This window comes from Chamaea fasciata, unplaced genomic scaffold (assembly GCF_029207755.1).
Source record: "Chamaea fasciata isolate MVZ Bird 193981 ecotype frontalis unplaced genomic scaffold, bChaFas1.0.hap1 SCAF_3, whole genome shotgun sequence".
NCBI lineage: Eukaryota > Metazoa > Chordata > Aves > Passeriformes > Sylviidae > Chamaea > Chamaea fasciata.
This window is the reverse complement of record NW_027094088.1, coordinates 99,139,266-99,155,981: the sequence shown is the minus strand read 5'-3', so window position 1 is coordinate 99,155,981 and position 16,716 is coordinate 99,139,266. Positions and strand designations below refer to the sequence as shown.

General features: G+C 37.8%; 1 protein-coding gene across 2 annotated transcripts in view; it reads right to left on the bottom strand.

Moving 5' to 3' along the window:
- TAF1B (TATA-box binding protein associated factor, RNA polymerase I subunit B) overlaps positions 1–16,716 on the bottom strand; it is a 46,669-nt gene that overhangs the window by 28,453 nt on the left and 1,500 nt on the right. For both annotated transcript variants that reach the window (XM_066179909.1, XM_066179911.1), the window contains exons 4-8: positions 14,880–14,977; positions 14,483–14,578; positions 13,755–13,887; positions 10,216–10,372; positions 3,918–4,017 (exon numbers count right to left, since the gene is read on the bottom strand). In XM_066179909.1, the coding sequence (XP_066036006.1) occupies positions 3,918–4,017; positions 10,216–10,372; positions 13,755–13,887; positions 14,483–14,578; positions 14,880–14,977 (584 nt within the window). The remainder of the gene's footprint in view (positions 1–3,917; positions 4,018–10,215; positions 10,373–13,754; positions 13,888–14,482; positions 14,579–14,879; positions 14,978–16,716) is intronic.

Below are 16,716 nucleotides of genomic sequence, written 5' to 3'. Positions count from 1 at the left end.
AAAAGCAAATTTGAGGCAGCAAAGCACAACCAACTTTTAAGCACAAGCAAAATAATACTTGAAAGATAATTGGGTATACAGTCCCAAGTCTAGAATGCATTGCAAGATGGACCTATGGCAAAGACAAGTTGTTGATAGTTCAAGACAAAAGGGATGCTTTCATCAATTTTGTATAAGGATAAAGATAAATCCCTAAAAGCAAAATAGAGAATGTGTACCTTAAAGATGTATTCCTACTTCATGCAGAAATAAAAGAGGCAATTTGTGTGTAGCTGGAAGACAGATAATATCAATAAAATAATACAAGCTGAAAACAAATTATCCAGTGAACTTTATATATACTACTAATAATTAACTAATACATTTTAACTCCTACACTAATGGGTTTTAAAAGAAACAGATATCCTAAAATCCTAGATATTCTATGTGCATTATAAAGGGAACAAAGATGACTTCCACCTAAAGGAGAAAAGATGACTGCACTTATCAAAGATGTATTGGCTACTGGCACAAGCCTTAGAATGAGCAGAGATTTACTGTAGTTAAACAATTTGCAAATACAAGAAAAAAAAACTTTGACCTCCTGCAGAGAACAAAACCAAAAACTTATATATCTTATTCTTTCTTCATACATACAAAAAGATTTTAATCAAATGGAATAAGAATACTTGTTTTAGAGAAAGGAAATTTTGCTTTTCCTCCCTTGTACTGGGAAGTTAGAACTTCTGAACAAAACAGGAGCATCTTGATGCTGCTGCTGTTTGCCACGTTAACCCCCGCATTGTACATATAGCTAAAACCACTTTTCCAAGGGCTAATTTCTAATATACAGATGATTTAATAGAGGAAGGGATAAATTACTAATTAAGTAAAAGCTTAGAAAACTGACTTGGAGCAATGGAAAGATAAATACATATGGAAGATAACTCATTTTTCTTAAAGATCTTCTGTAATGTACTTTTATCCTTCCTAGAACACTTTTGAGTAGTACTTATCTCCAGCTAGGCCCTGACATGTGTCTAACAGCTGTACATCATGATTAAAGTTGATACAGAGATCTGGAGGCTCCTTTATTCTTTTTTATGAGACAGTCATGCCCAGAGCTCCCAGACCTCTGGACAGAAGTGCTCAGATGCAACCATACCTTTGTGGCAGGTATTTTAAATAAAGTTCAGTTTCAGCAGAACGAAGAATCGTGCTTCTTGTTGGCTGTTCCAATACCAAAATATGAAGGGCCTATCTGCCACCTGTACTGAATACAAGGCATACTTGAGGTTGGAAGGGACCTCTGGAGATTATCTATGGAGTCCAAACCTCTGCTGAAGCAGCATCAACTACAGCAAGCTGCTCAGGACCGTGACCCATCAGGTTTTGTGTACCTCTGAAGACAGGGACTCCATAGTGGCCCAGGATAGCCTGTTCCAGCACTCAATCACCCTTACACAGTGAAAAAGTTCTATATTTAAATGGAATTTCCTGTTTTTCAGTTTGTGCCCTGTATTTCAGCTGCCTCCTGTCCTTCCACTGCACACCACCAAGAAGAAAGCCTGACACCATCCTCACTCTTTCCTGACAGACATTTATACACGTTACTGAAATCCCCCCCAGCCTTCCCTTCTCAGTGATAAAACCTCCAGCTCTTTCAGTCTCTCCTGGGATGGCAGATACTGCAATCACCTCTAATTGCTAAATAGTATGCAACACAGGGAAAAATTGTCAGTGATACAGACTCCATCCCTAAATTACACAGCACAGAAATTTATCACAGCTGGGAAGCCTGAAACCAACCCCATTCCTTGCATATGGAAAACTACTGCTAAATGACAAGTCATAAAAAACCCTCTGTGCATGTATACACACACGTCACTACACAGAAAGCAGACACGACTCACCTCGTAATAATGTTGCGTTGACTTTTCTAACACCTGTAACAACTTCAACCTTTTACAAATTCAGCATATTTTGGGTATGTGGGAAATTCTTATTAAAAACGTCATTAAGCCAATGAGAATATTTATATAAAAGATGAGCCTCATCAAGTTAGGCTTCATCTGCACTTAACTGATAATGTGATATTTAGTATGATTTCAAATCCTTCAAGTTACGGTAACATGATTACTTCTGATTCAAATCTGGGCTGCATAGGACACAACAAAGTGCATTAAAAATCTGTGCAAAATAAAAAAGAAAACATACAGAACAGTTCTGTCAGTTGTCAATATTTTGGAACATGTTTGCAGCTTCTATTCACCAGACTTGAAGCTCAACAAATAATGGCATTAGAGCAACTCACACACCTGGTTATAAAGCCATAATATCATAAAGGGTTTTAAGTTCTTACAGTTTTTAAATATTTACAAAATATTCTATACAGAGCACAAAGCAGAAAACAATGTAAGCAATATTTTCAGAATAGAGTATTATACAACCTCATTTCCTGCTCTAGGACAATAACCTCATCTCTCGAATTTCTCAAAACACAGATGCCAAAACTAGACAAAGTAAGACATTGGTAATCTCAGCTCTGCAGCGGGAAACATGAGATGCTGGAAAGAGCTAGCAAGGATTTTGCAATTATCAGCCTCATGATGTAGTAAAAAACATTAAAACTAACTAGAACTGAGAATGCCTTACTAAAGTAACATTGAAGGTAGAGTAAGGAGCAGATATTTCTAAAAAGAGGAAGCCACAATATTACTGAAGTGGCTGGAGAACAAATGGCACAGTAAGCTTACAGAACTATACCTATATATCTCAGTGAAAACACAGTAGAGAGATTACTTGATTAGTGTGCATATCTACTTATGCTTTGAAAGTGAAGGGAGCAGCCCTATCCCAAAAAGAAACAGTAGGATCCTCCAAAGGAAACTGTCACCTCCTCTCTGTAAACCAGTTCTCCCACTTTGAGGTGTGGTACAACATTTACTGCTGCAAATCATAAACCAAAAACTCATCCAGAAGACAGAGACAAAAAAGGATGACGACTTAAAACCAAGTTTATACTCTTATTTCAACTATCATCTTTTCTGTTAAGGAAATATCTAAGACAAAGAAATCAAGAGGGTTTATATTAAATTTATCTCCTGATTTTAGAAGTTGAGGTCATAATTCTCAGTTATCCAGACAGGAAAGTGGTGATTTAAAACCAAAAATAATGTAAATGCTAAAACTTCTGAAGGTACAACTCATGACCTGCTGAATATAAGCTACATATTGGAGAATGGTAATGTTACTGCAACACCATCAGTGAGGGCTTGGCAGAATTGCTGCTTTCTGCTCTGAAAAGCTAAGATTTTATCTGCCCATTTCAAAAACCCGTCATAAATTTTTATCTGCAACAGAAATGTCATTGGGCAATTGTTACCACAATACATAAGAATCTTAAATAAGGGAAATTTAAATTTCACTCAAGATTGTCCATTACTATTCAGTTCCTAGAAGAGCTGTATCCCCCTATGTAGATTTTAGGTTTGATATATTTCAATCAGAACAGCAAGGAACAGAACAAGAGATAGCATCTAAACCATATCTTATTAAAAGAATATGGAATTACAAACAAATTCAAGAGCGATTTCAAATAAGCACCAGAAGGGATAATATATTGCCTTTAGACTTGAAGCTAAATCCTGTTTCTGGGTGTTTTGAGAGCAGTTCTGAATACCCTTTTCCCCACAAGTACTTATTGATTTCATTCTAACTTGGGTAATCAGTTTAATAAGATTGGTTAAAGATTAAAGTGCTCCAAGTCAGAGTGCACTAGTTTCTGCCAGGCTCCAAGACTGTGAAACATGAATCCTATGACATAACAATAAATTTAATCAATTTATTAGTACAGTGACCAAAATAATTAAAATACCAAAAATAACTAGGTTTTGGTTGGTTTTTAAAAAAAAAATTTCCTTTATGAAAAAAATTACCTCTACACAAAAGATCTTAAGATCAAGTCCACATAACTTCATCTTCTCTGGAAAATGCTGAAAAACGTTCAGATATGGAATATGCCCTTCAACAACATACCTACATTAAAAAAAATCAAGACCAAATCAAAATAATATATAGGATGACAAATTCGTATATTTATTATAAAATTAATATAAAAATCAACTTCTGATTCAAAATAACATCAGTATTATGCTACCTAAACAATTCAACCTGAAGTCACACATCCAAAATGCTCCATAGAACAAAAACCAGTTCAATCATTTAATAGGCTTTTAAGTTCAAGCTCAGATGTGACTGACAAATTATAATATTATGGCAGTAAGCATACAATCAACAAGCTTACATGGAGTTTGTTCTGCACATTCTTCCAACTACTTCATTTCTTGAATTGCTTTAAGCCTCCTTTGAATGATATAGATTTTTTTCCCCCCAGAATTCTAAAGCATTAAGCAAATTTTACTTTTAAAACACAGACTTTCTGCTTGAGGAGTTTCAATCAGGTAACATGATAGGGAAGAAAATCGCAAAATAATCAGTGGATACATAGAACTGAAGCCACATTAATTACATTTCTATCATGATACTTTCAAAAAAGTATTACTGAGGTATGAATAGAAATTGTTTTGTATACTAATAAATAAAAATAGTTTAATTTTGATTTGCACACAAATAATACATCTTTGTTGTTAAAAACTGGTTTTGATAAGTCGTTGACAGTATTGATATTTTTCTTGAATATACACACACACACACACATACATACATATATATATAAATATAAAAGATGAGACTTAACAACAGACACCAATAAAAAGCCACCACTACACCAAACCACTGCACCTTAACAGACACCCACAACAGGCCAAGCAAGCATTGAACAAGCACAGATCCTCACAAGATAACACACTCATTACACACTAAGGCATGCTGGTTGTCTCCCATAGGTCTAAGCTAGAAATGCCTCCCCGTCTCCTCTTCTCCAAGCCAATTTTGTTAAGAGTACATTAAACCTGAATAAGTTAACATTACAGAGAAGACTGTTCATTAACTAATGTCAGGACTGAAAACAATTTTCTCCCCTGCTGCCGAGTGTTATCTGCACAGGACCTCCCTGATCCTGCTACATAGATTAGTAACCTCTTGGTCTACAAACATTTCATGTCCCTTCTGAGCCTACAGCAATTCACAAGCTCACCTGCTATCTCCCAGTTCTGTGCCTCCATCACTATTTGTTCCATGTTATGTAGTGTGTATCTATTGAAGTTGACTAAAATTCTGTTTAAAGGCTACTTACTGCGAAGTTTACAGTTATACTTTTTTTAAGCAGTCTTACCCGAATTTTAAGTTTACTTGAAAAAAATGAGCTGAACCCAGGATTAAAATAAAAAGTGCATTTTATGATCAAAACTGTCTCAGAATAATTTATGATTCCTGAAAAATAACAGCAATATTGCCCAACAGCCTTTGTTCCAAAGCTCTGCTTTTTAGTCCCTTAAGTGAAAAAATAAGAGGTGGTGCACAGTCTTTTCTAATCAAATTGTGTAATGATCATTCTGCTAACGAACTTTCAGTACCTTTCCTCAACCAGCAGAACCAGCATGTCCCCACCCTGAGGGGAGATGTGCACTGGACCCCTGTGAGGTTGTTCTCCAACCCCAGTCCCCACTGCTCCTCCTCACCACCCTGCCTGACTGGTGAGCAGCTGGCCCATCAGCTCCTTAGCTCATTTTAGTCATCCACTAAACTGAGGAACATCAGCTTGAGGTATGGTTTCACAAAGTTGATTGAGCCAAACTAAAAGCTCAACACAACCAGCAGGACCTCCCTCCTTGTGATCCAGCCATGAGCTGCTGTTGCTCATCTCTTCCCCAAATATAAGTCACACCAGCAGCAGAAAACCACCTGTTACCGTACTGCCAGCAAGGTTTCTTTCACCATGTAACAAACTGTGAAAAGGCTCACATGGCTCTACAAGTGAAACAGCTGCCAGAGGGAAGGGGGTACATCACACTGGCAGGAGAAGAAAAAAAGGAAAGCAGGACCTTCCCCTTTCAGCAAGAGTGATGCATTACTGGCTCAGATGATGATAAGCTTTGGCTGACACATATTAAGGCACAATCACACCATGAACTGTCAGATATGAAGGCCTGAAACCAAGACACCGAGAGCAGCAAACGCCTGAGCCAGCACAGCACCAGCGGGAAGAGGACAGACAATCAGGGCATTGTTTTGGGTGTGGTGTAGTGGTGATGTAGCCAAACCACCCTCCCAGCTTGCTGCCTCTGAAATGGGAAATCCCACCCTCCTTCAGTCCCCTGCCCCACACTTCTCCCTGCTGACAAAAGCACTTGTGTGACTTCTCAGAGGATCAGATTGGGAACTAGGTCTCTCCAGGGTTCCACTCCAACAGACTCAGATGACTGCAGGAACATTACTACCAGCACAAGGCAGAAAGAGACAGCAGTGAAGCACATTAACCTGCACTAAAATGTGTGGTGAAACTTCTACAAAATTTATCTTCTATAGATCTACTTTCAACTAATAAACCATAAACCGGATGAATGCTAGTACCCACAGCAAGAGAAAGGACAACAATGTTTATGCAAGACCACAGCAACAAAAACTTGGAGCAGCTCAAACTGATGCTGCAACCACATCCTTACACTGCAAGAGACAAGCAGTGTCCACCAAAACATCACTTAAAGAAAAAAAAAAAAAGTTTTCACTAATTTGACTGTACTAAGTCAAAGCACTGAAACTGTTTAAAAAATAATATCTTTTCTAGTTAAAAAATTATTGTCTCCAGAAAAAAAATGCTTTTTTTTCTCGCAGGTTAAAAGTTGTTTTTACACTCTAAAAATACAGCACAAATACCCTGTTATGAATAGAATGTGCTGATGATTCAAGTTTTAACACTTAATTCAGAAGTGCAGATTTGGAATAGCGCTTCAGAACAGTTTCTTTTGTCTGCTGGTACCTCCAAACCTTTCATTTAACAGATAGATGGTCAAAACACCTGCAGGACTATGTTCTATCAGGGAGGTGCTCGAAACCTTGACTGGCAGATACAGTACACAGTTCATGTTCTTTTAATTATAGCAGCAATATATATTAATAAGGCCCAAGTATGAAAAAAATCCTAGGTCCTCAGCATGCTACAAGGAAGTGATGCATCTGTTAAAGCCACAGTAATGCCACAAACTGATTATAAGTTTAGTCTTGCCAGCACAACTAGGTATAACCTCATTTGAAAGACATTATTTCTCAGAATCTCAAAAGTTTAGCATCTTGAAACTTTTTCCTAAACTATTTTGTTATTTAGATGAATAATATACATCATATGGAATATTTTACGACTATTCACAATGGAAAAGGATTTAATGTGTAGCACAGACCTGGGCAGAATGTTGTTTAAAGTGTTATTTTTAAACCAAAATGTTCCTGTCAGAGGAGGTAATTGTAGTGTTTTTCTACTAAGTGTGTCAAGTAGCAAGAAGGAGTATATTTTTGGTGCTGTAAATCCTTTAAAAGCTGGCAGATTGCCCGACCATAGTGCCTAAGCATGTATCACACGGGAGGAGTGGTAGTCAGCTGACTTCAGGGTACAGAGAAAACCAAACTGAGGAAAAAACAAGGCAGAACTTTAAACAGAACTCTAATTCAGCTGGTTTAAATAAAAAAATTTGCCTACAAGGACTTAAAAGGTAATGTTGAATATTTAATGCTTTCTCTGCATAGTTTTCATCTTCAGTCTGTTGTTATTTTGTATCTTAATGCATGCAAAAATGTGAACATTGTCTGATTTTTTAAACTTAAATATTCAGAAGTCAGAAAACAAGTATTTTATGGTAGTTCATGCAATTTAAAGTTCTTTCTACTTCTTCATCAAACTTGTTGAAAGGCAAAGACCTTAAGGGTAGGGAGGGAAGCATGATAACGTAATTACAGTCTTATATAACTATCGTATCATGGTAAAACTTTGCAATACAAATAACATTCTTTTAAATGTCACTTTCTGTACTTAATCCAGTTCATATGTTCAGTGCATTTACAGTTACTGAATAATTATGATTTACACTGTCTTACACACATAAATTGTATCTAATTAAATTACATCTTCTCATTCAAATAATCCTATTTCAATGTCCAATTATTAGTTTCAGATTATGCCTTTCTGTACTGTATTTGCTGCTTGATTTTTTAAATCTTTTTCCAACCTTTTTACTGCTTTCATGTTTTCTCTAAATCCTTTCAAGTGTGCTCATCTCTTAAGAATATTAGTCCAAAGGATAATCTCCAGGTTCCGAATAATTTTCCAGGATCTTTTCTGCAGTCTCCAATTTTTGAAGTGCCAAATACAATAATTTACCATTCATATGCAAACAAAACAAACTATCTTCCCTCTTGACAGCTGACTTCAACAGTCATTGTTTGGTTGGGTTTTCTTCCAACCACACCATTGTACTAAGACAGAAATATGTGAAGATGTCTTTGCCTGGTATGAGCCAACAATGCTTCCAGAGACAGTTTCCAAGATACAATAACCAAAGAATAGATATTTAATTGTTAATTTTTCTCTTCAAACACAATGGAGTAACTAATAATTCTCTAGTGTGAACCAGGTGCTCTGTCCCAGAAACTGTAGTTTACTACCTGGATTTTTGCCATATACAAACATTATCAGACAGGTTTTACATTATTTGTTTGCTGATCATTCACAAAAATACAGAATATGTTATGGTAGTTCTGACTTGTACAGAATTTCCTAAGGAAGAATGTAGCCAGTAAAAATCTTGTTATTGAGCACTACTTTTGAGTTCTACTATTTCTTAATCTATTCAATAAAAACTTCCGTATTGCAGGGGACTAGTTTGAATTCTGAATGTTACGGCATTTTACTGAAAATTTCACGAGCATCTTTTATGCAACAGCATGTCCAGTTATGCAAATATGCAATGGTTTGTGCAATTCTGATCAATGAAGGCAACAGCCAGCCCTAAAATAAAATCAAAGGGTTAAATTGTATTGCACAGCAATTCATTATCTAGTAGTAACTACTGTACTTCAAGACATAAAAACCTCCCCATTTTGAAAGTACTTGCAAAAAAGAGTCCTTGAATACCCATGCCTCTTGGAAAGCTTGTACAAAGCTAGAAAAGTGCAGGTGGAACTTGGCACACCAGGCGAGAGAGGCCACAATGGAACATCAGGCTCTGGGGGAAAACCTCCTTGCATTCATCACACTTTCAGCAGCCACATCAGTTGGAAGAACCAGAGGTGGGGGGAAATGTACCCACTGCCTTGCCTTTTAACTCCCAGGTTACGTATTTGAAAAATAAAAATGAAAGCACTGAATTTTTAATCAGTTTTTCCCTTATTTTGTCTGAGTTTTCAATCTGATTTGCCTATGTATTTACTTCAGTATTTCTATTCCTTAAATTTTGGCCAAGTAATGTTTTTTCACCACCTGTTTAGAAATAACCAGCATTTCAACAGTTGTTAAAAAAGGGTATCAGAATACAAAAAGTCTTCCAAGGAAAATCTAGGAATTCCTGAACTTATTTGGGCCCAATTTAAAATACTTATTGCCAGCAAGAAGAGCTGATGAGTTATTTTTCACTCCTGAAGTAAATAAGGAAAGTGTTCATGATCTTTTTGTAGGGGAGAGAAGGGAACTGCATTGTCAGCAGTAGCCTGACAGTCTCCATTTAGCATCAAACCCTATTATTAGAACAATTTATTTCTACCATATTAAAAGGTATTATTCTGAACTCTAATAATTACAGATACAAAGATATGAAGAGAAAATGATCTTTCTATATTAATTTCAACTAATAACTCCATTGCATGAAGTTACTTTGCTGCATTTCAGATCATTGTATACTGCTGGTACTGTTTGCATGATGACACTGATGTAAGTCCTGGAGAATGTTTACTCACTTAATTCTGACATGCTGACAACAGCAAATATCACGGAAGTGTGGCCATACACACCTCCAGCAAGTCTTAAGAATTTTTGAAGGAGAAGGATAAAAAGCTGCTCTAACTTCCAAACTTTCTTCCTTAGAGATCTTTGAAATTCATTGCAATCAACAGAGAATGTCCTCCAACAGCAGCTGCACAAATGGTTATGACAAAGAAAAGACAACTAAATGCAAAGAACTTCTCACTATTACTGAGCAAATTCATAAGAGGGCGACAGGAGAGATTTATTTTTTAAAAAATTATTAATATTTATAAAAGCAACAATTCTTCACTAGAGAATGTTCATACCTTAAGAGCTCAGACAATGTAATTGGTTCTCTCACCCAGAGTAATGCCATGTAACAAAATGAAAGGGTCATTGGCATCGTCATCCTCAGTTTCTCCTTTTGGTTCTTCATTAAATACAAGCTGCCATCTACTGATCCAGAGTACACAGAGGTGCTTTCTTGGGTTTATGTTAAACACAGAAAAGAAAAAAAAACAATTGATATGATAGAAACAGGAACCATGGCATACGAAAAACAAAGGAACATACAAGACTTGTTCAGCAACTCGTAACATTTTGAAATAATTCCTTTGAGTTTTTTGCTTGTTTGTGTATTTTTCTATGAAACAGTTTAACCCTAATTTGCTCATCTACCACAATATGAGATGAGAACCTCTTTCATAAAGTGCTATTCCACTTGACTAGGACATTAACTCCTATATAACATATAACTAATTATACTTATGTGCTGGAAATACTGTTTTCCATTTGAGAGATAAAGGAATTGTGAAGAAACAAGGGAAAATTTGATGTACTTAAATCAATGACCCTGAGTTTGGGATTAAAACACAGTTTTAAACTTCAACACAGGCAGAAGGACTTTAATGAAGAAGTCATTTACATTGCAGAAATGTTACTGATGTTAGAAGTCTGCCCTGAATCCACCTATCCTATAATCTCTAACTGTGGAAACACAGGTATTCTTCTAAGAAATGTATATAAATTCAATGTCAAAGAAATAACAAGAATGTAGGAAATGGTGAAGAGGGTGGGAAAAAAACCCAAATAAATTAACATCCGAACCTCTCTACTTCCTTACTGAATCACTAGAACCTAAGAGAAACAGAGAAAAGAAACAATTTAGTTTAAGTGGTGTGATTTATGGGTTTGGAACCTTTTTGGCAATGAAACCTGCGAGTTCATGGAAAGAGGACAAAAAAAAAGAAAAAGAAAAAAAAACAAAAACAAAAACAAAAACAAAACAAAAAAAACCAACCTGTAGGCCTCTCTTCCCTACATCATGACCCAGGCAGGTGAAGGAAAATGCATTTAAAGCACACCAGCACAAAATGCCAGCACTGACTCTGCAGAGATTTTCCTCACTTCCCCATAAACTGTTCACCTGTTCAGACAGGAACGGCGAGAGCTGGATGCACAGCTCCCCAGCTGGGAGCTGCAGGGCCAGGGCAAAGCGCCCGCTGGAAACAATTTGGACCTTCCGAGAGCCTGGCAGCTCCTCGGCTCGGCGACAGCCACACCTGCGAGGTGGCAGGGTCAGCGGGGCAGGTCCCGCGGCCAGCGCCCGCAGAACGGGGACAGCGCACAGAGCGCGCTCCAGGCCCGGGATGCGCTGCCACCTACCGGCCCCGGAGCCCGCGCTGCGGCCACGGCACGGCACGGGCACGGCACGGGCACGGGCATGGGCACGGCACGGGCACGGCACCGGGCACGGGCACGGCACGGCACGGGCACGGCAACGGGCACGGCAACGCCACCGGGCACGGCAACGGCCCCTCAGAGCGGGCCCGACCCCCTGGTGCAGAGCAGAGCATCCCAGCACTCACAGGTGAGTCAAGGAACAAAGGCAGGAACACTGGAACATCGGTTTAATCCCCGGAGTCAACTGCTTCACCTTTCACATGGATGCCTGTGCTTAAAGGCAGCTACATGACTGAAGCTTCATTGTTAATTTCACATTCAACTCAATTTAAAATAATCCTCATTATATTTGTGGCCTTAATGATGGCACACAATTTCCTTTTATTTCTTCCAGCTTATGCAAGGCATGACAACACACAGTTAGACGCAGCTAATAATTTAAGAGTTTTATAGGCTTCTCTAGCAATATCTCGGTGCTGTACTCAGTGGAATTTGCTATTAACCCTACACAAAAATAACAAAAACCACCCCAATTGCCACCTGGATGAGCCGCTTAGGGAAAGAAGGGTGTTGAGGTTTCTAATCTGTAGCAATAACAGCTCAACAGAAATGACACTGAAGAAAATATTCATGAATCTTCACAAGAGTTTACAATAGACTAGAATACACTTACTTATGTTAAATTTCAATAGGCAAAACTATACCTATGGTTGCCTGATTTCATCAAAATTTACTTCAAGTATCACTGAACTCTTGACTAATTTCAAGTAATTTTAGTGAAATTGATGACAATTCAAGCTCTGAAACGACCAACCAAGACAATAGATCATGGCCTACTTAGGACTATCTTGCTGGTTCCAAAACTTTAAGCAACAAGGCCTATGAAAGGCACAAGTACCAAGGAAGAAAGGAGTTCCTCTAGACATCAAAAAGGGGAAGAAAATTCAAGGGAACACTTTCACTAGAAATTCTTGATTCAATTCTTTCCTTTTCATATTATATTTGTATAACATCCAAGGTTCTACATGCACGAACATACACTGACTCTTTACCTCAAAATGTTGTCATTCTAATATGTAAGGACGAAAGGTTCTAGCATAATATTCAAAAAAATTTGCATCACCATTTTTATACCTTTTTCCCCCCTCCCTAATTCTGTCTGGAGTTTTAAACATGCATTTATTTTTCTATAAATTGATCAAATTTCTCACTCTATTACCACTTCTGGACTTTACAAATAAAGAGAAAAGCTTGAAAAAACAAGATTGCATTCTTCTGAGGGTAGAGAGGCAATATCTCAGAACAGAAACATGACATAAGGAGGATAGTACATAACAGGGGAATAAGAAACACAGAGAGATAAAGAAGGAAAAAGCAAGGAATAAATACAGCAAGCAAGAAAACCATCCTAAGTTTAAAACATGACCAAAAGCTTTCAATTGTGTCTTGCAATGCATTTCCAGTATCAGGCATTGCAGCATTGTCTGGTATTACACTTGCTGGGCAGAACCTAACACTCCAATTTTCTACATCATTTTAACTAAAAACTTCAGCATTGTGTAAATATTTTCCAGCTGCTACTGTGAGCAGAAAAAAGAAACTGACAGAATGCTAAAATATGGTTTTTCATAGAAGGGGTCACTGGGAAAGCAGTAAAAATACTGTGGAGACAAAAGATACAGAAATACCAAAATAATGTAAAGAAAAATATTAAAAAGCTAAATATATCTATGGGATAGAAAAAAAATACACCCCCTTGAAAAACAAACTCATGTTTTTTAACATCAAAGTCATGACAGACAGCTCTGCTATTGGTTAAATAACTGCTTGTTTTTCAAAGCTGCTGTGTTTGGGAACATCTAGCTTGGCAGATCTTACAGCAATTTTTTCCCACTCCGAACAGGAGGCATGGAGCAAACTTGCTATAAAATGGAACTTCCTCCTGCATTTCCCACTGTACTTCCAGGTCTTGCTCAACTTTTATCTCCTTGGGTGGGGGTTGAGGGAGGAAGTCTTCTATTTCTGGTAGAATATAAAGTAGTACAGTGCCAAACAAGACTGAAAACTTTACACCTTCCAACCAGTTCCTCCAATTCACTGTACACAAATACACTTTAAATCTATTTATATTTAAAAACTACAGAAAAACTGGTTTCCAGATAGTTTAGCTCATTGCTCCTACCTGAGACCTTGCTCACTGATGAGGCAAAGCTGCAGTCAGTCTGCAGATCCCCTTCACTTTCAGAGAGAGACAGCAAGCGCAGAAGGCTGGGTCTCTCTGGATCACTGTCCACATCAGTACTGCTCTCACATACCTGGGGTTTGAAAGTAAATGTTTGTACTAGCTACTCTTAGTTACTGTTTCAATCTTAACAAACCACATAAAGCATGACAGATGCAAAACTAACAATAAAAGTTAAAACCCAAACTGTTCACAGTTTTGCTCCATGTATCACCAGTAAGTAGGGAAAAAAGGAAGTATTTTTAAAGGATTTCTCAAGATTAAAAAACTTCTAATGATTACATTTTAACTGGCTACAATGACCAGAAAGTTGGCAATACACAGAATCAAAGCTTGATACAATGAGTAACTTCAAGAGAGCAGGCAGGAAAGGATGGTAGCTGATTATACATTTTGCATTATGATTTGTATTTACTGATTATCTGTGTGAAGACAAAGCAATACTTTCAAATAAGAAGTTTCAAATATTTCACAGAAATATTTGTCATCTCTTGAAATAGGTAAAAACCTCCAAAACCCAATAAAACAGACACGTGCAAGCCTATTGATATGATCTCCTTCATACTGAAGTGACATTTTTATCAGCTAGGTATGTAGCCTAAACAAAGATTTCTGTTGTTGCTTTTAAAAGATACCAGACATCTCATAGGATTTGAGCTTTCACTTACTGATAATGCTTTGACGGCTTCCCCAGCTGGTCTCTTGCAATATGCCTGTTTGCTCTTCTGAAGGTAACACCTCCAAAAATTGCACAGAATTTCATCCTGATAAACACAAATGGACGTTAATTAGTACAATGTTTACACGATCATTAATTGCTGAGAGAACAGAGCGTAATTTCTAACTCAGGAAACTGAATAATATTCCGTCTGTAATTTTATTGACTGTGGTTTATAAAATATGTTTTAAAATTACCAGAGAAACAAATTTTGATTTTATAAGTTCACTGATTTTAAACAAAGACTTGTGTGATTCACTTTAAAAAGTACAATATTTTAAAATCCCACCTTCTGTAACACACACACACACACACAGAGTGTACAACTCACACTGACATCTACATACCTTCATTTGTGGACATACTCCTAACGCTTCTAAAGCTTCCACTTGTTTCTTGAGCACAAGCTGAAAGCCCTCACAAATATACCATTCACTGCCTCCATCTAAGGGAAAAAAAGAGGGGCTTTGTTTGTTGGTACTGTTTTGGGTTTCTTTAACCTTAGGTACACTTATCCCCATGTCTCTATTTAGTAATTTCAGATCCTAGTGCATAAACCAGCTACACTGAACACTCCATTAACTTCCATTTATTCACAGCCTTAAATGAGAAGAAAAGTTACTGAACAAGAACTTCACACATTTCCCAAGAATAATATAATTCATTATAATGTCTAGTGTGGCATTTGTAATTGAGTGGAGCATTGTTAAATTACCAGTTTAAAAATAACTGAGAACCTGCCATTAAAAATGAAATATGAACATTTCTTTCCCACCCCTGACACAGAAAACTGGAACATTACAGTAGTGAGTCAGGCAAAGAAACAACCAACACCACCATGTTCTTTACCAGTCTCTCACACAGAATCATGCATGTTTAAATGAAAGGATATGCCAACTTCTAACAAATCCTAGCACAACATGAACTTCACAGGGGTGGGCCTGCTGCAATCTACTCACTGTTTCTTCAAGCTGCACTACAATTACTTCTTGCCCTTACCTCCCTAAATTTACTACTAACCTTTTCTACAGGCTTTTGGTTTTAGAAATTTTCTCTGCATTTCTCAACTCCTTTTTCATTCCTTCTACACCTGTTCTTCACTACTTTTGTTCCAAAAGACACCTTGTATCTCACCATCTTAGAACTCATCTGCCCAAAGCTTCTGCCCTACTTTAATGATGCTGCTGTTAACTGCTAACCAGGGAACTAACAGACACAGCTTACTTCTGCACATTCAGGGAACACACTGTAACATGACTGCATTCACAGAAGGGACCCTGTGAAGGTAAGAACTTCTTTCCTAAGAAGCCTGGCAGTTGGCTAATGATGTTCTCAACAGGATAAATGAAAAGCATGAGTGGTACACAGCCCAGCCTTTAGAACCAACACAGGATAAGGAAAAGTGGAGGGATGCTTTTCACACCTCCCTTCACTTCCACACAATTGCTCTTTTCAAAGGAATGCAGCAATCCTCAGCTGCCTCTGCAGCAAAGGTAGATCAGCCTATCAGAGAGAAAGGTAACCCCTTGCTTTATTTGGCATTTTAATGCAGTTTTGTTTTCTGAAAGTGGCCACAACAGAGATGTATCCAGCCAACACAGAATACACACACAGCTCTAGCAGCAGATTGACCATTACATCCTTATGGCACCAATCCTCGTATGTAACGACCACTATACTTCTGAATATTCATGAAATTTTAAGTTAAAAAGTGACTGGATGAAAGATGCAGCACTGGTTCAGCTATCGGAACTGCATGAAACCACCTCTGTGCAGTTTGTGGATAGACTCCAGGGCCAAGTGCCTGTAACACAGACCAGACTGACACCAAGAGCTGGACCACCAGCACATCTCACCTGCCAAGACAAACAGCTTTGATTTTGTGATAGCCATCACTGGGAAGGAACAAAGGATCACCACATCTCAATGCATGCCATCAACAGCTTCAGTGAGCATTTGCTTCCACAAATCAAAGCAGCAGTAAGTAGTGGATAGCTTTGTTCAATCAAAAATCCCCACCACTGGGCTCACAGAGGTCATCTGTAGCTCAGGAAGCCACCAAAAGTGATCTCTGAAGGTTGTGACAGCATTAGGGAGGTGCATTTTGTTCCCATTCTTACAGTCTTTCCAGCCTACCCACTTTTGTTCTCCACCAAAGACATAATGGCCTAGGTGAACAGTGGC